The sequence below is a fragment of the Furipterus horrens genome, unplaced genomic scaffold, assembly GCF_987537825.1.
Source record: "Furipterus horrens unplaced genomic scaffold, mFurHor1.1.pri manual_scaffold_16, whole genome shotgun sequence".
In the NCBI taxonomy this organism is placed as follows: Eukaryota; Metazoa; Chordata; class Mammalia; order Chiroptera; family Furipteridae; genus Furipterus; species Furipterus horrens.
Genome location: NW_028327186.1, coordinates 11,255,809 through 11,276,037, shown reverse-complemented (window position 1 = coordinate 11,276,037; position 20,229 = coordinate 11,255,809). Strand labels below are relative to the sequence as shown.

The 20,229-nt window shown below is 62.6% G+C and overlaps 2 protein-coding genes across 2 annotated transcripts; both read left to right on the top strand.

Moving 5' to 3' along the window:
- The first annotated feature begins 763 nt into the window (after positions 1-763).
- FURIN (furin, paired basic amino acid cleaving enzyme) lies at positions 764-6,958 on the top strand. The gene is made up of 15 exons (XM_090263675.1): positions 764-1,101; positions 1,444-1,542; positions 1,633-1,728; positions 2,078-2,206; positions 2,317-2,393; positions 2,643-2,731; positions 3,248-3,420; positions 3,841-4,053; positions 4,496-4,596; positions 4,715-4,818; positions 4,908-5,025; positions 5,135-5,314; positions 5,664-5,788; positions 5,889-5,999; positions 6,165-6,958. The coding sequence occupies exons 1-15, from the start codon at positions 925-927 to the stop codon at positions 6,755-6,757; spliced, it is 2,385 nt and encodes a 794-aa protein (XP_090119801.1). The 5' UTR covers positions 764-924; the 3' UTR covers positions 6,758-6,958.
- Positions 6,959-8,911: 1,953 nt separating this feature from the next.
- FES (FES proto-oncogene, tyrosine kinase) lies at positions 8,912-18,874 on the top strand. The gene is made up of 18 exons (XM_090263677.1): positions 8,912-9,170; positions 9,654-9,872; positions 10,059-10,232; positions 11,964-12,060; positions 12,155-12,338; positions 13,691-13,828; positions 13,917-14,036; positions 14,133-14,255; positions 14,351-14,537; positions 14,654-14,737; positions 15,280-15,876; positions 16,246-16,299; positions 16,874-16,992; positions 17,300-17,394; positions 17,489-17,612; positions 17,772-17,929; positions 18,050-18,172; positions 18,611-18,874. The coding sequence occupies exons 2-18, from the start codon at positions 9,663-9,665 to the stop codon at positions 18,751-18,753; spliced, it is 2,730 nt and encodes a 909-aa protein (XP_090119803.1). The 5' UTR covers positions 8,912-9,170; positions 9,654-9,662; the 3' UTR covers positions 18,754-18,874.
- Positions 18,875-20,229: the final 1,355 nt, after the last annotated feature.

Here is a 20,229-nt window from a genome sequence, read left to right as displayed (position 1 = left end):
GGGCTGGGCGGCCCCCGCGTTCCCCGGGAAACAGTAAAAAAGAGCCTGACTTTGACGGTGGCCAAGGGTCTGGGCCACAGAGGGAGGGGAAGCCACACGATGCCTGTGCTTCGCCCCAGAAGCCACCTAGGGGTCACCCCGCTTTTCTTCCCAGGGGCTGCACAGTATTGCAGAGAACTCTGGGGCCCGGTCAGCTTTGCTGACCCAGGAAACCCTAGTGAGCTGTGTAGATGCCTCCGATTAAGAAACTTTAAAAAGCCAACATTTTATTCCTTTATAAAACGTACCTAGGTAATTTGGAAAGCATGCAGTGACACAAAGAAGAAAATAATTACTCATAATTCTTACCATCTTGAGAGAACCATTGTTAACACTTTAGTGTGTGTCCGTCCAGATTTTGTTTTTGCAGTTATATATAAACACGCACGTATAAATAGTTTTTAAAAAAACAAAATGGAATCGTGTGTACATGGTGCTTTGTAACCCATCTTTTCGCTTCGATTCTGGTGAGCATTTAGTCAGTGACTCAAGCCCTGATGTTCTTCATCCCACTTCCGTATTCTTGTGTGGGGAGAGGCCTGGGAGCTGCGGGTGTGGAGGGGTCCGCCTGCCCGTCGCTCCGCTGACTTTGGGGGCTGGGCTTTCACCCCTCTCCCCCGGAGCCCCTCTCAGGCCTGCCTGGAGTCACGCGTGTGTGGGAAGGCAGCTTTAGCCCGCGGGGGAGGGACTGACGCCCCCTTTTCCTCCCTTGTTCTTCGCAGAGCCGGCCGCCCTGGTGCTCCCACCACAGCCCCGCCCGCCCCGGCCCCATGCCCCCGCCAGTCAGCCCAGGGCCACAGGCAGTGTGCTGGCACGTGGGAGCCGAGGCCCTGTGACCAGGCCAAGGAGACGCGGGCTCCTGGGTCCCAGCCCCCTCTCCCCCCCATGGAGCTGAGGCCCTGGTTGCTATGGGTGGTAGTGGCAGCAGGACTCTTGGTCCTGCTGGTGGCTGATGCCCACGGCCAGGAGGTCTTCACCAACACCTGGGCTGTGCACATCTCCGGAGGCCCCGCTGTGGCGGACCGCCTGGCACGCAAGCATGGCTTCCTCAACCAGGGCCAGGTAGATGTTCTTACCGCCTGCTGGCCTGCGCGTAGGCCGTGACGGGGGGGTGGGCCGGGGAGGGCAGGGGTTCTGGCACCAGGGTCAGGAGCCAGGGGGCTTGTGTTCTCAGGGGTGTGCCCTGGGTGGGCAGCGATGTGGCCCGTCCTGGGGCTTCGGCATAGGTTCCTCAGAGGACCAGTATGACCCTGCAAGGGGCAGTCCCTCCTCAGTCCCCTGCACCTTCTGGCTGCGTCCTGGGCAGGGAGCAAGTGCCCACCAGCCCTCTGTCCCCTTCTGTCCCCCGCCTCCCTGGGGACTGACAGATGGAAAGCCCAGCTCCGTCTTCCTGCTCTGTTGCAGATCTTCGGTGACTATTATCACTTCTGGCATCGGGCTGTGACAAAGCGGTCCCTGTCGCCTCACCGCCTGCGGCACAGCCGGCTGCAGAGGGAGCCTCAAGTGAGTGAGCCCCGGCCCCTCCCGCTCTCAGGGGTGCTTCTCTCTTCCTCCCCCTCCTCCACCCACACTGTCTCCCTCACCCCCTCACAGGTACGGTGGCTGCAGCAGCAGGTGGCAAAACGACGGACCAAACGGGATGTGTACCGGGAGCCCACGGACCCCAAGTTTCCCCAGCAGTGGTACCTGGTACGTTGCCCCCTTGGGCCCCGGGTCCCCCTCTTCAGGGGCAGCCACCCACCCCTGAGGGGTTCGCAGGCGGGTGAGGCTGACTTTGAGGCCTCTTCTCATTCCTCCTCTGTCTGCCTGCTGAGCAGTCTCCCTCACCCGTCCTGCTAAGCGTGGGGCAGGGGAGCTCCCCAGAGTTCCTTACGCTTCTGTTCCGTGGAGCCGCCCAGCCAGGGGTGGCACTTCAGGAGCAGCGGCAGGCGGAGAAGGGGGTTTGGGGATGGCGAGGGGGTTCTCCCAGGCACCCTCGCCTCCTGCAGCCAACCCCGTCTCCTAAGTGCCGGGGTGATGGGGACGGTTGTCCCCGCAGTCTGGCGTCACCCAGCGGGACCTGAACGTGAAGGAGGCCTGGGCCCAGGGCTACACCGGGCACGGCATTGTGGTCTCCATCCTGGACGATGGCATTGAGAAGAACCACCCGGACTTGGCAGGCAACTATGTGAGCGGGCGATGGGGAGGTCGTGGTCCCTGGTGCGGACGTCTAGGGGTGGGTGGCCCTCGATGGCAGCGCGGTCAGGCTGCCCCTGATGACGCCCGTGTCCTTCCCAGGACCCTGGGGCCAGTTTCGATGTCAACGACCAGGACCCTGACCCGCAGCCTCGGTACACACAGATGAATGACAACAGGTCAGAGCCACAGCCTCGGGCCACCGCCTCCCTCCTGCGCTCCGCTGAAGCCGCGGGGCTGAGCCTGGGAGGCCGACGCCTTTGGTGCAGTCCTGGTCCTGCCGACGCTGAGGGAGGGTGCGATCAGAGCTGGAGTGGGTGGGAGGGGACTGCACTCACACGTGGGACACCGGTCATGGGAGGAGGGGCTCCTCAGGCTGCCCCTGCCAGGCTCTGTCCACCCCTGACTCCGTGCCCTTGGCTCTGCAGGCACGGTACCCGGTGTGCAGGCGAAGTGGCCGCGGTGGCCAATAATGGCGTCTGTGGCGTGGGTGTGGCCTACAACGCCCGCATTGGAGGTGCGTGTGGGCCTTGGCCACGGTCTGGGAGAGCCCTTGGGATGGGGTTTTGCTCTGCCCACTTTTCACCTGTCCAGTGCCTGACACTCCCACCATGGACCCTTCTGACCGCGTGGCTCTTCCACAGAAGGTTCTTAGCGACTGGAAGGGCCGAACCATCAGTGCGGGTGGCCCTGCGCCGGGGGTGGGGGCACGTTGCTTAGCAAGAGCCTCTCTACAGCCTTGGCACCCATTCCGAGTCCTTAAATGGCAGCCTTGACCACCACGCCCCTTTGGGAACCCAGAGACGTGTTCTGGTCTAGAACTTGCGGTTGAGAGCAGGGGCGTTCTTTTTCCCTTCCTGGTCTGGTCTTTGAGAGGAAGAGGCAGTCTGGGGAGGTGGGGCTCTGGGCTTCCCAGCACCAGCCCCCCTCCTGCCCCACACATCCTCTGGGTGCGGGGCTCGGTGTGCTCCAGGGGTGCCCCTGGCAGCTGGACTCATGCGGCATCCCTCACCCCGCCCCCCTCCACGGCCAGGGGTGCGCATGCTGGATGGCGAGGTGACCGATGCGGTAGAGGCACGCTCGCTGGGCCTGAACCCCAACCACATCCACATCTACAGCGCCAGCTGGGGCCCCGAAGACGACGGCAAGACCGTGGACGGGCCCGCCCGGCTCGCCGAGGAGGCCTTCTTCCGAGGGGTCAGCCAGGTGAGGGGGAGTCCAGGCCCCGCCACTGTGGCCGGCTGGGGGCTCCGTTGTCCACAGCTTTCTTCCTTGTGTTTTTCTGTTCCTGTTTGTTCCCGCACTTAATTTTAATCTTACACAAAGCATGTTTATGAAAATGTTAAGGGACTAGGCGGACAGAAAAAGAGAGAAGTAACTCAAAGCCGCCCATAATCCCACCCTCTGGAGTCAGCACCATGCATTGGGGGGGTGGTCCGGCTCTGTTTCTTGTACATGGACAGACGTGTTTGCGTGTGTACCTGACGTGCAGATGTCAGGGGAGCTGGGGGTGGATGGAGGGCCTCTGAGAACGAGGCCCCAGCCTTCCCAGTTTCCAGCAGTGTCTTCCCACCAAGCCTCCCCCACGTCCGGCTCTCACGTGACCCCAGCCCACTCTGTCCACAGGGCCGCGGGGGGCTGGGCTCCATCTTTGTCTGGGCCTCGGGGAACGGGGGCCGGGAGCATGACAGCTGCAACTGCGACGGCTACACCAACAGCATCTACACGCTGTCCATCAGCAGCGCCACGCAGCTCGGCAACGTGCCCTGGTACAGCGAGGCCTGCTCCTCCACGCTGGCCACGACCTACAGCAGTGGCAGCCAGAACGAGAAGCAGATCGTGAGTCTCGCCCAGGGTCGGGGCTGGGAAACGGGGTTGCTTGCTGGCTCTGCCCAGCCCCATCTGTGTCCCACATGCACGTGGCTGGGCGGTACTGGCCCCGGCATCATGGGGTGGGAGCTGGGGGGCTCGCTAAGGCTCTTGGGGGGGTGTGGAGCTGTCTGTGGAGCCCCTGAGAAGTGTAGACTCTCCCTAAAAGTAAACATCTCTCTCAACAACATCCAATCTCTAGTGCAGTCCCTTGTTCCTCGGGAAACAGCGGCCCGGAAAGGGCCAGACATTGGCCTGTCCCTGGCAAGGCGGCCCTGGGACCCAGGTGTCCTGGCCCTGGCTCGCCGCCCCACCTGTGGTGCTCAGGACACGTAGGCAGAGGGAGGGCAGCCAAGTGGCCCCTCTGGTCCCCTCCACTCACCCCACGCCCAACACCGCGTCCTCCCCGCAGGTGACCACGGATCTGCGGCAGAAGTGCACGGAGTCGCACACAGGCACCTCAGCCTCTGCCCCGCTGGCAGCCGGCATCATCGCTCTCACCCTGGAGGCCAAGTAAGTGGGGGGCACGGAGGGGGTCCCTGTCCCCTCCAGCGCTCTCTGCCAGGCAGCCATTGCTCTCCAGGTTCTCTGCCAAGAGACTGAGCCCAGCCTCTCCCTCCCTCCTTTGCAGTAAGAACCTCACCTGGCGGGACATGCAGCACCTGGTGGTACAGACCTCAAAGCCAGCACACCTCAATGCTAATGATTGGGCCACCAATGGAGTGGGCCGCAAAGGTGAGGACAGGGCGGCTCGTGGGCTGCATCGGGGGGTCCATGGGGAGCGCTCTGTGCCTCTCAGCTGACTCCACCTTCCCTGCCCACAGTGAGCCATTCCTATGGCTACGGGTTGTTGGACGCAGGTGCCATGGTGGCCTTGGCCCAGAACTGGACTACGGTGCCCCCCCAGCGGAAATGCATTATTGACGTCCTCACTGAGCCCAAGTGAGCACTGGAGCCTGGCTGGGACAGGGTGGGCAGGACCTGAGTGGCAGCTGGTGGCCCCAGTCCCTCTGGGCCGGGCTGACAGACCTTCCGGGTGCCGTCTGCGCAGGGACATTGGGAAGCGGCTGGAGGTGCGGAAGACGGTGACCGCCTGCCGCGGGGAGGCTGGCCACGTCGCTCGGCTGGAGCACGTTCAGGCGCGCCTCACCCTGTCCTACAATCGCCGTGGCGACCTGGCCATCCACCTGGTCAGCCCCATGGGCACCCGCTCCACTCTGCTGGCCGCCAGGTGCGTGCCCTGTGCCCCGCCCACCTGCCCTCTCCCTTGGGCTCACGTGCATACGTTCATTCCCGCCCTCGCTCGGCCCTGATGGTCAGCAAACGCTCAGCGGGGTGCCGTACGCATTTTCGGAGGGATGGCTTTGTCCTGTAGGACTGCCCATGTTGCAGGAGTCCCCCGATCCCATCAGATGCCACGTCTGCGTGCCTTCTGTGTGCAGTGCCCTTGCCCACTTGCAGAATCTTCTGGTTAAGCTTATGTGGCCGATGGGGAATCAGAGCCCATGGGCATTTCCCGCCCAGCAGTGTCTGGGGTTCCCCAGAGGCCGCAGACAGCTGAGCGCACCCTGCCCCCTCAGGCCACACGACTACTCTGCAGATGGGTTTAATGACTGGGCCTTCATGACAACCCACTCCTGGGACGAGGACCCCTCCGGCGAGTGGGTCCTGGAGATTGAAAACACCAGCGAAGCCAACAACTACGGTAATGGGGGCACTCGAGGGCGGGGGGCGAGGAGAGCCAGTGGGGTCTGGGTGCCAGGTCCCAGCCCTGCTCACGGTGGCCTCCGCCCCACCTGCAACAGGGACACTGACCAAGTTCACCCTCGTGCTGCACGGCACGGCTCCCGAGGGGCTGCCCCTGCCTCCCGAGAGCAGCGGCTGCAAGACCATTACATCCAGCCAGGCCTGTGTGGGTCAGTATTGGGCGCCGTTGGGGCTTGGGGCCCGAGGGTGCCTGTCCCAAAGCCGTGCTCTGGGGGAGAAGGAGTCTGAAGCCTTGGGGTGACTCGTTCTGGGGCTAGGATCCCCTGGGGACTGTGGGCAGCGTGCGACCCCTGCCTTCTCCCCCACGCCCGCAGTGTGCGAGGAAGGCTTCTCCCTGCACGCGAAGAGCTGCGTCCAGCACTGCCCGCCGGGCTTTGCTCCCCAAGTCCTCAGTACACACTACAGCACCGAGAACAGCGTGGAGACCATCCGCGCCAGCGTGTGCACCCCCTGCCACAGCTCGTGCGCCACGTGCCGCGGGCCGGCCCCCACAGACTGCCTCAGCTGCCCCAGCCACGCCTTCCTGGACCCTGTGGAGCAGATCTGCTCCCGGCAAAGCCAGAGCAGCCGGGAGTCACCGAAGCAGCCGCCGCCCCTGACCCGGCCGCCTCCGGAGGTGGAGGTGGAGCCGCGGCCGCGGGCAGGGCTGCTGCCCTCTCACCTGCCCGAGGTGGTGGCCGGGCTCAGCTGCGCCGTCATCATCCTCGTCTTCATCACTGTCTTCCTGGTCCTCCAGCTGCGCTCAGGCTTCAGCTTCCGGGGGGTGAAGGTGTACACCATGGACCGCGGCCTCATCTCCTATAAGGGGCTGCCGCCAGAGGCCTGGCAGGAGTGCCCCTCAGACTCTGAGGAGGACGAGGGCCGGGGCGAGAGGACCACCTTTATCAGAGACCAGAGCATCCTCTGACGAGTGCCCAGCGCTGCCCCTTCAAGCCTGTCTCCTTTTTGGGCACTTTTTAATTCACCAAAGTATTTTTTTATCTCGGGACTGGGTTTGGACCCCAGCTGGGAGGCAAAAGAGGGGCAGAAACGGCTTCCCATCCTACCCTTGGGCCTCCCGGCTGCCTGAGGTGGGGCCCCAAGACCAGCTGGGGGCAGGGGAGGGCCCCGCCCCAGCCCAGCGTCCCCTCTGTGAGGAAAGGAGTGAAACCTTCAGGACCGCCCTCCAAGGTTGTCCAGGCCTCCGCCAGCGTCCCCTGCAGAGTGAAGTGGGAAGGAAGCCCTTCTCTCCTGGGATTCCTGGCCTGGTTGCAGCTCTGGCTTCTTCCCTGGCCCTCTAAAGCAATAATGGTCCCCATCCAGGCAGCAGGGAGGCTGGCCAAGGGGCAGGTGAAGGAGGAGGCCACCTCTTCAAGGGCTTGTGCATCCCGACAGCGCCCCCTCTGATGCGCCTCAGGCAGAAGCAGTGACGGAAGGAAGGGACCAAGGCGAGGCAGGTGCTTCCAGGGTGCGTGTGTGCGCGTCCCCCCCGCTCACCACGGCTGGCGGCCTGCTGAGCGAGGCCGGCCCCACCGAGCCCCACGCGGGCGTCCTGACCGCCTCCCCTCCCGCCGGGGCCCCAGGCCCCTTTTTCTGAGCCCGGGGCTGCCTGGGCTGTTGGCACTCGTGGCCCCAGAGCCCCTGGGTGGGTGGTGAGGAGGGACGGTGGCCCGGCCGGCCTCTCCCGCGTCCACCCGATGCTGCTTTCCCCCGTGGGGATCTCAGGGGCTGTTTGAGGATATGTTTTCACTCTGTGATTATTTCACTTTAGATGCTGATTTTTTTTTTTTTGTATGTTTAATGGGGGTAGCAGCTGGACCACCCACTTTCCCACACCCACTTCACACCCCGCTGTTCCCGGCTGCCCTGGCCCTGAGGTGGGGGGGCCACAGTCTGTTGCTGGGGAGTGAGGTGTAGCTGAGCCCCAAGTTCTGAGGAGGCCAGCGGGGAGGGGGGGCTCTTGGGAAAGGAGACTTCGGTGGGAGGGGCGGCTGTTGTCCTTGTTTCAGACGGGGCTCGTTGTACCAAGGGCTCATGGGTCGCTGGTTCTCCAAGTGCCAGGGGTGGGCAGGCGGCGGCACCGCGCCCCTCCAACACTGTGCCCTGGCGGAGAGCGCGCGGGCCTGGCCTGCCCCCCAAGTGCCGCTCTTCTGACGTGCCTTTTGCACCCCTCCCAGTAGGACAATCAGTCCCCTTCGGTTTGAGAGCCCTCTTCTTCCTCTCCCCCAGCCCCTCCTGGCACCGTGCCCCCTGCCCAGGGGTGCCCCCTCCCCGCCTTCCCCTTGTGGCCAGCCCGGCTGGTTTTGTAAGATACTGGGTTGGTGCACGGTGATTCTTTTTCTCCTTGTAATTTAAACAGGCCCAGCATTGTTGGTTCTATTTAATGGACACAAGATAATGTTAGAGGTTTTAAAGTGATTAAACATGCAGACTATGCAAACCAGACCCGGTCTCCAGTGTGGTGGTACCGTTCTTCCTGGGTCCCGGAGACTGCATCCGGCGCGGTGGCGGTGGGGGGCTAGGTGCCCAGTGTGATGTCTGCGTGCCTTCCACGTCTGTCTGCTGAGGGGCTCCTTTAGGGAGCAGCTGGAGACAGACCCCAGGGGTGGGACCAGCTGAGCCCCTCCACCTCCGCAGGCCTGGTCTCCGGCAGGGTGGGCAATGCCAGCGTGGGCCCCCCTTGCTCACTGTCTCCCTTTGGCTGAAGAAAGTGGCCTGGCCGCCAGGTGTAGGGTGGGGCCCTCCACCGCCCAGCCCTGCTCCGCAGGTCTCCTTGGGGCAGAAGCCCCTCCCTGGGGTGGGCAGTGGTGGCTGGCCCTTCAGGCCCAGTGTGGGGAAAGCAGGCCTCTCCTAGGCAGGTTTAGTAGAAGTTTTATTTAAACGGATGGAGCCTGGCCCCCATTGCTCCTTGGGGAGCCCCTGGGGTGTGGAGAATCTGGACTGTGCTCTCCTTCTTTCTTCTGGGGCCCCTGGGCTACTGCTAGGACTGCCCACCTACCACTGGACCCCCAGGCTCAGAGGCCCAGCGCCTGCCTGCGGCCTCTCCCCGGCACCCGGGCCGCTCGTGTCCCACCCCAGGCCCTGGGGAGTGCCGGCCCAGGCTGCCCTCCTCGGGGCCATTCTTCCCTGGCCCCTCCTCCCTTCCGTTTCCGTGGCTGTGGGGCTGGGCAGGGGGGCCGGCAGGCTTGGGGGCTGCCGCCCGCCCCTTCCCCTCAGGGGCCCGCCCCAGGGTCTGAGCCAACTGAAACCGCAGGAGGAGGAGGAAGCACCGAATCAGGAACTGGCCAGTTGGCTGGGCCTAAGTCGGTCCTCCGTGGGCCCCTGGAACAGCTGCCGGAGCGGTGAGTCCAAACTCCAGCCCAAGGCGCAGGAGGCAGAGGGCAGTGGGTGGTGGCCGGAGAGCGGGGGCACATGGGACAGGGAACAGAGTGGGGCGGCGGTGGCCACAGGAGCAGAGCCCAGGCTGGCATTGCCGGGGGCACACACTGGGGTGGGCTTGGCCCTGCCAAGGGCCCTGGGTGCACGCGCCCCTGGGATGGGTGCCAGGTGGAAGGGCCCAGGGAGGAGACTCCCGGTGGTTCTGTTTCAGGGCTGGGAAGGGGACCCCTGGCGCCAGGCCTTTGCCTGGGACACAGGAAACAGTGAGAGTCAGTCCCAGGCCAGGTAGCGTTTTGTACCTGCGGCTGCATTTCTGCAGGACAGGCCCCCACCCCCTACCCGTCTGCAACTTCTCTTGGGCGTCAGCCCCCAGCCTCCCTGCCCCGCTTCTCCGTCTGCAGCAGCTGCCTCCCCGCACCTGTGGCCTCCTCCTTCTCTGTCCCCAGGACAGCACTATGGGCTTCTCTTCGGAGCTGTGCAGCCCCCAGGGCCACGGGGCAGTGCAGCAAATGCAGGAGGCCGAGCTCCGGCTACTGGAGGGCATGAGGAAGTGGATGGCCCAGCGGGTCAAGAGTGACCGGGAGTACGCGGGGCTGCTGCATCACATGTCCCTGCAGGACAGCGGGGCCCAGAGCCGGGGCGGCTTCGACAGCCCCATCAGCCAGGTGGGGTTCAGTGGGGCCTGAGGCCTCCTTGCCCCCTTCCCACCCGCGCCCTAAGAATTCCTGGTGGCTCCAAGGGTATCTGCCTGTGCCTCCCTTTCCCGAAGCCCCCTGGGGCGGGTTAGAGATTGGGCAGGCCCAGCTCCCGAGCCCCCGTCCCCTTGCCTGTCTCACCCTTCGGTGTCACAGTCCTGGGCAGAGATCACCAGCCAGACGGAGGGCCTGAGCCGGTTGCTGAGGCAGCACGCGGAAGATCTGAACTCCGGGCCCCTGAGCAAGCTAAGCCTGCTTATTGGGGTGCGGCAGCAGCTGCGCAAGACCTACAGCGAGCAGTGGCAGCAGCTGCAGCAGGAGCTCACCAAGGTGGGTGGGCATCGGGGGCTTTGCCTGGTCATTTCGGCCTGCGTTTTGAGCTGAAACGGCCGGCTTTGCACAAGAGCCCCTGGATTCACAGGAAAGTGGAAGTCCTGACCGCAGGCCCGCACCCTGCAGCTTCCTTTCCCGCTGTCTTGGGCTGGCCTACTGCAGGGCCTCCCCGTGCGTTTTCCATCACCCTACTGCGTGCCTGGGTAAGGGGTCCAGTGATGGCCTGGGGAGCGCAGATCTGTGACTCCCTGCGTGCCGGACACCAGCTGGCTGGGGGTCTGAGAGACCGAGGAATGAGGGCCTTTCTGTCTGCCCTCCGCCTAGGTGGGCTCCTCCCCAGGGCCAGAGACACCACAAGGCAGCAGCGTGGCCCCAACACAGAAGTTAGAAACTGGGGCTGCGAAGTCGGCCTGTCTGCGTTTGGACCTTGCCTAGCTCCCTCCTCAGTTTTGAGGCAGTGTGATTGGAGCTCTATCTGGGTGCTTCAGCCTTCTAACTCAGCAGTTTTCCCCCGGTGTGCCGCAAGAACCCTTGACTATTTAGCCAGGGGCAGTGGTCTCTTTTCGCTTAGATTGTCAAAGAAAAAAAAATGACAACAGCCAACGCAACAATAGCCATCCTGTGTGAATGCCCTGTCTTGAACCATAAACACATAGGTCATATATTAGAGTTGTATCTTATTGGTCATGTCGCATAATAAGATTGCATCGGATTGGTTAATTCTTGGTACCAGAAATCCTTAAATACAAGGATAGGCACCTGGTTTTCATAAAAGGTCACTTTGGAGCAAGAAGGGTAGGCAATTATTTATTTTTGGAAAGGAGTCAAAATTATACCATTTCTTTTCTTTTGTCTGATCGGCAAAAAAATATATTTTTTGGTGTGCCTCAGAATTGTAGTAATTAGTGCCAGGAGACGAAAAGGGTTGAAAACCACTGTTCTAGTCCAATGTGCTTGTTGGCTGCCCCCAGCACCAACCCTCTCCTTCCACCAGAGCCAAGCCCGGCCTTGCCACGGACCCACAGCGGCCCCTGGTGGCCGGTGTCGATCCGCTCACCTCTCCCCCCGGAACCTTGTGTAAAACCGGGGTGGGCCTGTTGTTAGAGGGGCTTTGACTGGCACACAGCCGCACCCGCTTGTTCTCAGGTCACCCGTGGCTGCTGCAGGGCTAATGGCCGAGACGCCTCAAATATTTCCCCGTCGGCCCTTGGAGGAACAGGCTACCCTAGCCTATGCACTTAGCTCAGCTACAGATGGGGAACCTGAGGTTCAGAGGAGAGGGGTGCTGCTGGCCCAAAAGTGTCCCAGCACCTCAACAGGGCACCTGGGATGCGAACGCTCATCTTGACCTTCTGTCGTTCCTGCCGCCAGGAACATATTCGCAAAACTCTGTGTAAAAGGAAAGTGCGGGGCCCTGGTCAGAGATCGGTGACAATTTCGCGATGGCACCAACCAAGCAGGAAAGCAAGCAGGGGCCCTTCTAAGGGAGGGGCTCTGTGCGCTGGCAGCTGGGCTCTGCCTGCCACCAGATCCACTCTGGGCTGAGCCGGGGCAGCGGCAGCACCGCCCCCCGCCCCCAGGGAGGGCTTGTCCTTGGTCAGGCTCCTGTGACCGCAGCCTCAGCAGCAGAGGTCAGGCCCCAGAGGTCTGCAGGCCCTTCCTGGAAAGTGGGCTTGCCTGGGCTGCCCAGGGACCTGCTGGCCCACACCGCCTCCCCTCTCTCCCCAGACCCACAGCCAGGACATCGAGAAGCTGAAGAGCCAGTACCGAGCCCTGGCACGGGACAGCGCCCAGGCCCGGCGCAAATACCAGGAGGCCAGCAAAGGTGTGTGCCTCCCTCTGTCCACAGGTGTCCAGGGCATGGGGGCTGCCCCGGCCTCTGTGCTGTCACCCACGCTCCCCGTCCCTTACCCCGGCAGACAAGGACCGCGACAGGGCCAAGGACAAGTACGTGCGCAGCCTGTGGAAGCTCTTTGCTCACCACAACCGCTACGTGCTCGGCGTGCGGGCTGCGCAGCTGCACCACCAGCACCACCACCAGCTCATGCTGCCCGGCCTGCTCCAGTCGCTCCAGGACTTGCACCAGGAGATGGCACGCATCCTGTGAGCCCGCGGCCCCCCAGCCCCGCTGCAGCCCGCCCCCGCCACCCTGCCCAGACCAGCCGGTCCCGTAAAAGGGATGGTCATGGCATCGTGTGAGAATAGGCGCTGGGCCGAGGATCGGAGCCAGTCCATTTATATCTGAATTACATTATCCAGGGCGTTATTATATTTATTGAGCACCATTCTAGGCTCTGAGATACAGCAGAGAAAAACGCATAAAAAATATCTGTCTTTTGAGATCATTCACGCACGTCAGGGGAGAGAGAAAGCCAATAAATGAAATTAAAAAGCATGTTAGAAGCCATAAGTGCCATGGAGGGAACTAAAACAAAAAGGGGGACCCGGGGGGAGCCACAAACAGGGTAGTCTGAGTAAGCCTCAGAGGTGCAGGACTGAACCAGGGGATGTTGGGAGAAAGAGGGGAACAGCAGGCTCAAAGGCCCTGAGATGCAAGAATGCCTGACCTCAGGTCAAGGCTGGGAGGCTGGTGTAGGCTGTGCAGGGTCAGGGAAGGGCCGAGTCAGCCACGAGGTTGGAGGAGTCCAGCTGGGGGGCTGCTGGACTGTAGAGGGTCCAGGAGGCTATTGGGAAGACTTCGGCTGTGTTGAGACTAGACCTCAGGGAACAAGGGCAAGGGCAGGCAGCACCAGACAGGAGGACAGGCGCTTCTGCAATAATCCAGATCACAGCCCATAGCCACTCGGACTTGTTGGGGGGGAGACGTGGTCAGGCTCTGGGTGTATTTTGAAGGTGGAGCCAGAGGGATTTCTTTATGGACTGGAAGTACGTTGTGACATAGAGGAGCCGCGGGTCACTCCAGCGATGTGGCCTGGAGCGCCTGGAAGATGCGGTTGCTATTGGCTCATACGGAGAAGGCCAGGGGAGGAGCAGGCTCGGGAAATAAGGGAAGGGATGCATTTTTCAGCGAGTGCAGTTTGGTGTCCAATGCGATGTTTTGAGTATGTAGGTGGGTACTAGAGACTGGGGTGCTGGGAGGTGCTGGAACTGGAGACGTAAATGTGGGGGTCATGGCACATCAGTGGCTTCTGCATGTGCCGGGTTGGCTGTCCAGGGCAGACATAGGTGTAGCTCACATTTAACCGGCACTTTGTATGTAACACACACTCTGCACACGTACCTCACTAAGCCCTCGATATGACTCCCAGCGCCCCCACTAGCAGAAAGCGCAGATCGGGAGCCGGTCAGTAATTTGCCTGTGGTCGTTTGGCTGGTGAATGATGAAGTGGGGTTCAACCCCACGGCTGACTCCCAGCCCAGAGTCAGGGGCCCCAAGCTTCCCAGCCTGGCCCAGGCTGGAGGCCCCACTGACCTGGGGTCCCGTCTGCGGGCAGGAAGGAGATCCTGCAGGAGTACCTGGAGCTCAGCAGCCTGGTGCAGGACGAGGTGGTGGCCATCCACCAGGAGATGGCTGCAGCCGTGGCCCGGATCCAGCCCGAGGCCGAGTACCAGGGCTTCCTGCACCAGTATGGGTAAGCCCCTCCTTGCCCCTGCTGGGCACCAGGGCTCCTGGCCTGCTCCCTGACGGGGCACTGTTGTTCCCCTCCCCCGTCCCCACAGGTCCACGCCTGATGTCCCACCCTGCGTCACATTTGACGAGTCGCTGCTTGAGGACGGTGAAGCCCTGGAGCCCGGGGAGCTGCAGCTGAATGAGCTGACGGTGGAGAGCGTGCAGCACTCGTGGGTGCCGGGGTGGGGTGGGCTCGGGGTGGGCCCGGGGACCTGCAGGGTGCATCTGAGAGGCCGGCCGCAACGCTACCCTCCCTTCTGGCGCAGGCTCACCTCAGTGACGGATGAGCTGGCTGTGGCCACCCACACGGTGCTCAGCCGGCAGGAGGTGGTCACTCAGCTGCAGCGCGAGCTCCGGAAGGAGGAGCAGAGCATCCACCCCCGGCAGCGGTGAGTGGGTCCCACCTATGAGCAGCCTCGCCGCTGCCTGCCGGCTGCGGGCTGCAGGCTGAGCCCCCTCTCCCCGCTCTGCCCTGCCCCCCTAGGGTGTACCTGCTGGCCAAGAGGCAGGTGTTGCAGGAGGAGCTGCAGGGGCTGCAGGTGGCGCTCTGCAGCCAGGCCAAGTTGCAGGCCCAGCAGGAGCTGCTGCAGGACAAGCTGGAGCGACTGGGCCCCGGGGAAGCCCCGCCGGTGCCGCTCCTGCAGGACGACCGCCACTCCACCTCCTCCTCGGTGAGCGGCCCCCCGCCCCTCGTGGCCGCTCTGCACGCTGGCCCAGGCCGTGCTCCTCATTTTCGCCCTCCCCCTCCCAAGCCTGGCCACCCGCTGACGTCTGTCCCTGGCCTCAGGAGCAGGAACGGGAAGGGGGAAGGACGCCCACCCTGGAGATCCTTAGGAGCCACATCTCAGGAATCTTTCGCCCCAAGTTCTCGGTGAGTGGAGCCCGGGCGGGCCCACACCTCTGCCTCTTCTCCGGGTGGTGGGCCAGTCCAGGGGCCTCAGAAATGTCCCCCCTAGGCGCCACTCACCATGGTGTCTGGGTCAGTTACTGGGTAGAGAGAAGGCTCTGCCCAGGCTGCTTACATTGGGCATCCAGACGCAGACGCCCCTAGATCCTGCCACCCTTCCACCCCCGTCCTCGGCCACCATGTGCTGAAGGGACCCGCAGCCTTGGTTACCCCACAGCTCTTCCTGCCCTGGGAGTGGTGGGGAGGCTGTGGCCTGGGGTGAGAGGCAAAAGCTTGGTTTGGGACCAGCGAAGGCCAGGCTTCCCACACTAGCTCTGCCTGGAGTGAGCCTGAGTCCTCTTCTCTGCCCTGCTCTGGGGGCCTGGGGTGGCTCTGCCTGCCTCTCCGGTGGCTTGGGAGGACTGAGGGTCCTGTGAGACAGAAACCCCACAGACTCGCGGCCTCATTGCTGCCCCTGACCGGTGGGCTGAGTGACCCCCCCCTTGCGCCTTCCCTGCCCTCCCCAGCTCCCCCCACTGCTGCAGCTGGTCCCCGAGGTGCAGAAGCCCCTGACGGAGCAGCTGTGGTACCACGGGGCCATCCCGCGGGCAGAAGTGGCTGAGCTGCTGACGCAGTCCGGGGACTTCCTGGTGCGGGAGAGCCAGGGCAAGCAGGAATACGTGCTGTCGGTGCTGTGGGACGGCCAGCCCCGGCACTTCATCATCCAGCTGGTTGACGTGAGTGGGCCTGCACCCAGCCCTCCTGTCCCCGGAGGACCACCTTGCCAGGGTGGGAAGGATGTCCCCCTGGCAGGGCTGCCCAGGCCACAGAGACCCCCCCCCAGTTCCAGGTGGCTTCTCCCCAAGGAGAGGAGCAGGTGTAGGGGGCCGCCAGGCAGTGCCTCTCTGCAGGCCCTTTCTCCCCGCTGCTCTGTGCCCCTCCCAGGGCTCAGGCCCCTCAGCAACGGAGGCCACTCACCCCGCTGTGCCCCTGCCCTGCAGAACATGTACCGACTGGAAGGCGACGGCTTTCCCAGCATTCCCTTGCTCATCGACCACCTGCTGCGCTCCCAGCAGCCCCTCACCAAGAAGAGCGGTATTGTCCTGAGCAGGGCTGTGCCCAAGGTGAGCCTGGGCCGCCCGCCCACCCCGCCCGTGGCAGGCCTTGGGGAGCCAGGGTGCAGGCCCACAGAATCAGGGCGGAGGGGGGTTCCCAGGTCCCCGGTCTCCATCCAGGGCCGGCCACCTGCTAGATTTGGAATGTCAAGGCCACTCCCATTCCACAGGCTGGTGTTCACCCAGTTAGGTCCCCACCAGTTCCCCAAAGTCATCCAATCGTGATCCTGATACGGTCCAACCCCCATTTTTCAGAATAACAAACCGAGCCACCAAGAAATGAAAGACGTAGCCTTGGTGGGGCATTTTTGGTCCTTCGCAGGGCCCCGCACGCCTTCCCTTCGCTGACTTCTGACCCCCAAACCCTCCCTTCCCCAGGACAAGTGGGCGCTGAACCATGAGGACCTGGTGTTGGGCGAGCAGATTGGGCGGGTGAGCTGAGCGCCTTGCTGGCCCCCCGACTGCCTGCGGGCTCCCCTCCCCAGCTCCCCCACCTTCCAGCCCACCCCCCAGTCATGCCGACACCCACCGCAGGGCGCTTCTGCCTCCTGCCTCAGTCTGAGTCCCAGCTCTCTTGACTCCCCTTCTGGCCACCACATACACCGTCCCCCAGAGACGGGGAAGAGCCCCTGCCGTGGGCACCCTCACTGCCCCGCCGGCCCTGGCTCCCCGGGGGTCCACAGGAGGCGCACCGGGTCTGTGTGAGCTCTGAAACACCCGCTGAGGACAGGAGTCAGTGTCCTACAAACCACAGGGCTTTTCCAACCCAGGGAAAGTCGCTTTGGGCTTTTCCATGTCACCACTCTTAGTGAACATGGCAAGTCATAGGTGACTTCCCCTGCCTGTCCCATGGGGACCTGCTCTGGTGGTTCCCCAACCAGGGGGTGAACTAGGGAGCCAGGATGGAGCGCTGAGCGAAGGGTCGGTGGGGACAAGGGAGGGCCATCCCTTGAGACCAGAGGACTGTGGTCCAGGGAGGGTGGGTAGAAACCGAGGGCCGTTGCAGGGGAACTTCGGCGAAGTGTTCAGCGGGCGCCTGCGGGTAGACAACACCCCTGTGGCAGTGAAATCCTGTCGAGAGACACTCCCGCCTGACCTCAAGGCCAGGTTTCTGCAGGAAGCAAGGTGGGTAAAGAAATAATGGTCACCATCATGGTCCCTACAGGGGCTTCCTCTGTGCGTGGCAGGGTACAGAGGGCTGAGCTTCCGTGGCGTCATGTTGTCCTCACAGACCCCCCACCACCACCAGGGCGAGGGCTTGAGGCATGGTGACCCGCCTGAGGGTACTTGTCCAGGGCTCCTGGCCTCAGAGGCCAAGCTTGTCTCTTCTGCTGCCCTTTCCCCCATCCTCCCTTGGGTTCCCCTGAGTCCTGGGGCTGGGGCGAGATGTGCAGGCCCCCAAGCCGGGAGCCTAAGTAGCAGTGCCCTCCAGGATCCTGAAGCAGTACAGCCATCCCAACATTGTGCGTCTCATTGGCGTCTGCACCCAGAAACAGCCCATCTACATCGTCATGGAGCTCGTGCAGGGTGAGCCCAGGGAGCTGCACCGCAGGGGTGGGGACCTCAGCCCTGTTGGGTCCGCACCCCTGCAGGAGGCTCATCAAGGCTTCCCCTCCCCCAGGGGGTGACTTCCTGACCTTCCTTCGGACGGAGGGAGCCCGCCTGCGGGTGAAGACTCTGCTGCAGATGGTGGGGGACGCGGCTGCGGGCATGGAGTACCTAGAGAGCAAGGGCTGCATCCACAGGTGAGTGGGGAGCCCCGGCCTCGCGCCTCCCAGCCCACGGGCCGCGGGGCAGGGAGCAGCCTTTGTTCATGGGTGTGTCCAGGGAGCCTGGATCAGGCAGGTGACAGGTCCTGCATGGACAGTGGCTGAGCGAGGCCCTCCCCTGCCCGCTCTCCCCAGGGACCTGGCTGCTCGCAATTGCCTGGTCACAGAGAAGAATGTCCTGAAGATCAGTGACTTTGGGATGTCCCGGGAGGAAGAGGACGGGATCTACGCCGCCTCGGGGGGCCTCAGACAAGTCCCCGTGAAGTGGACCGCACCCGAGGCTCTCAACTACGGTAGGCTGATGATGTCAGGCCTCCCTCACAGGCCAGCCTGGGCCTTGTCCACTTCGGGCGGTGAGCCTGCGGACGCAGGCGGCCCTCTCATGCCCACCCCACCCCCCGGCCTCCTGGCAGGCCGCTATTCCTCCGAGAGCGACGTGTGGAGCTTTGGCATCTTGCTCTGGGAGACCTTCAGCCTGGGAGCCTCCCCCTACCCCAACCTCAGCAATCAGCAGACTCGGGAGTTCGTAGACACGGGTAAGGCCACCCCGCTGCGTGACAGCAGACGTGGAGCCACGCTGCCCTCCCTGTGCTTCAGGGGAACTTTTGCGGGGCCCCTTACCTTCCAATCTTCCCACTGGGGCCGAAGAAGGAAGGACAATCAGTCCCGTAGATGCCCCTGGGCCAACACCTGTTGTGTGGCAGGCTGGCCATTGCTTCCTTTGCTCTTCACAGCTGGGGAGGGGGGATTACTACGTCCCTTGTACGGAAGGAAAGACTGAGGCTTACAGGGCCGTGCGCCTGGCGCAGTGGGGTAGCGGGCGGGACCTCCGTGCGCTTGGGGCGCTGCTGAGGAAGAGCGGCCCCTGAGGAACAGTGCCGCTTCAGCCGTTCCCGCTGCTCACGGTTTGACCCCAGGGCCGCGAGAGGCCCCAGGCCCCTGCTCACGCCAGGCTGCTGTGCCTGTCCTCACAGGGGGCCGCTTGCCCTGCCCCGAGCTGTGCCCCGACGCCGTGTTCAGGCTCATGGAGCAGTGCTGGGCCTACGAGCCCGGGCAGCGGCCCAGCTTCAGCACCATCTACCAGGAGCTGCAGAGCATCCGCAAGCGGCATCGGTGAGGCGGGGTGGCCTCTCCAGCCACAGCCTCTGCCAGCAAGGTTGGGCTTCCGTCCCAGCTCCAGCTCACAGCGTGGGACGGCTCTTCACAGCTCTGGACTCCAGCCCCCGCCACCCGTGCCGCGGGGGAGGACGCAGCTCCATGTCTGCTGTGCCTCCGCACTCCCGCCGTGGCCTCCTCCTCCAGGCAGAATTAATAAACCACTGTGCCCATCAAGTGCTCTCGGCATGTGCGCTCCTCTGGAGGGCAGGCCTTCGGAGGGAGAGCGCATCCATGCTGCAGGCGTGGGGAAGGAGGGAGGCGTGTTCACGGGGTGGGGCCGACAAGGTTTGGGGGGCCTGCGGGGGTAGCCGTGTGACGTGTAAGTCTGGAAGCCCAGGCAGAAATAAAGGCTGGCACTCAAGGCCCAAACGTCATTAGCTTATAAATGTCAGAGTAGCTGACGCTGTGGGTGTGTACAGCAGTCACTTGAGATTCAGAACGGAGGGGAGGGTCAGGGAAAGTTAGAGCTTCACTCAAAGGAGACGAGGGGCTGAACAGAAAGAAATCACTTCTCAGTTAGCTGACCTGTCACATAAGCTTCCTGAGCCGTCGGGTAGCAGCGCAGGCAGCTAAGTCCCCCTGAAATCTGGAACATGGTCTGAAACTTGCCAGCAGTGACAGTGAAGGTCAGGAAGAGAAGAAGTACGAACAAACTGAAAAGCAGAAACGGGAAGGATGAATAGCACCAAAGAACACAACAGAACTTGGAGGCAAAATGGCCATCCCTCAAGAAAATTTAGGAAATAGTTGACATCTATTTTCAAAGACGTACAAGCCTTACAACTTCTTGAGAGAAGAGGAAACAAGTTAGTGTGTGACTAAGTGGAAATAGTAAGAAGTCCAATCAAATCTCTGTTGGACGTGGTAAAAGGCAGAAGTGCAGAGCTTCTGCTTCTAGGGAGGACGTGGCAGGTCTCTGCAGGCCACCACGGTCACTGCAGCAAGGAGCAGGGGGCAAGTAAGATGACAATGTTAATTTTAAAGAGAATGGAGAGTGTTGCAAGAGCTAGGAACCAGATGAACTAAAAGTTCAAGGAGGAAAGTGCCACTACCAAGCGAACAGATACAGGGTAGCTCTTTACTTCCCTGAGATAATTGCTACGTTGGGACATCTCTGATGGTCAGAATGGTCCCAAGCAGACAGACTACCGAGGAAAGGAGAAACGAACCATTTCCCTGATATGCACTGGGCACAGGAGGAGCCCCAAGTGCAAGGCCAGTTTTCCTCAAGGAGCATTTGCTGAGTTCTGGGAGGGGCTGAGACAAACAAATAACTGTTCTCCCCCTCAGGATATTGGCCTGATCTTGAACCTGTGTGGATCGGGAGACTAAAGAGCTCACCCTAAAATCACTGAAGAGCAGAATTGGAAGGGTTAAGAGAGACAGAGGCTGGCCAGGCTTTCAACCCCAAATCCAAGAGGGCCACTTCGAAGGG

Excerpts from the sequence above, each read along its gene's own strand:
- FES (XM_090263677.1), top strand. The coding sequence starts at position 9,663 with ATGGGCTTCTCTTCGGAGCTGTGCAGCCCCCAGGGCCACGGGGCAGTG. Across the intron at positions 14,256-14,350 it reads AGCATCCACCCCCGGCAGCG|GGTGTACCTGCTGGCCAAGA; the intron begins GTGAGTGGGTCC and ends CTGCCCCCCTAG. Across the intron at positions 17,930-18,049 it reads ACCCGAGGCTCTCAACTACG|GCCGCTATTCCTCCGAGAGC; the intron begins GTAGGCTGATGA and ends GCCTCCTGGCAG.
- FURIN (XM_090263675.1), top strand. The coding sequence starts at position 925 with ATGGAGCTGAGGCCCTGGTTGCTATGGGTGGTAGTGGCAGCAGGACTC. Across the intron at positions 1,102-1,443 it reads GCTTCCTCAACCAGGGCCAG|ATCTTCGGTGACTATTATCA; the intron begins GTAGATGTTCTT and ends GCTCTGTTGCAG. Across the intron at positions 5,789-5,888 it reads CAGCGAAGCCAACAACTACG|GGACACTGACCAAGTTCACC; the intron begins GTAATGGGGGCA and ends CACCTGCAACAG.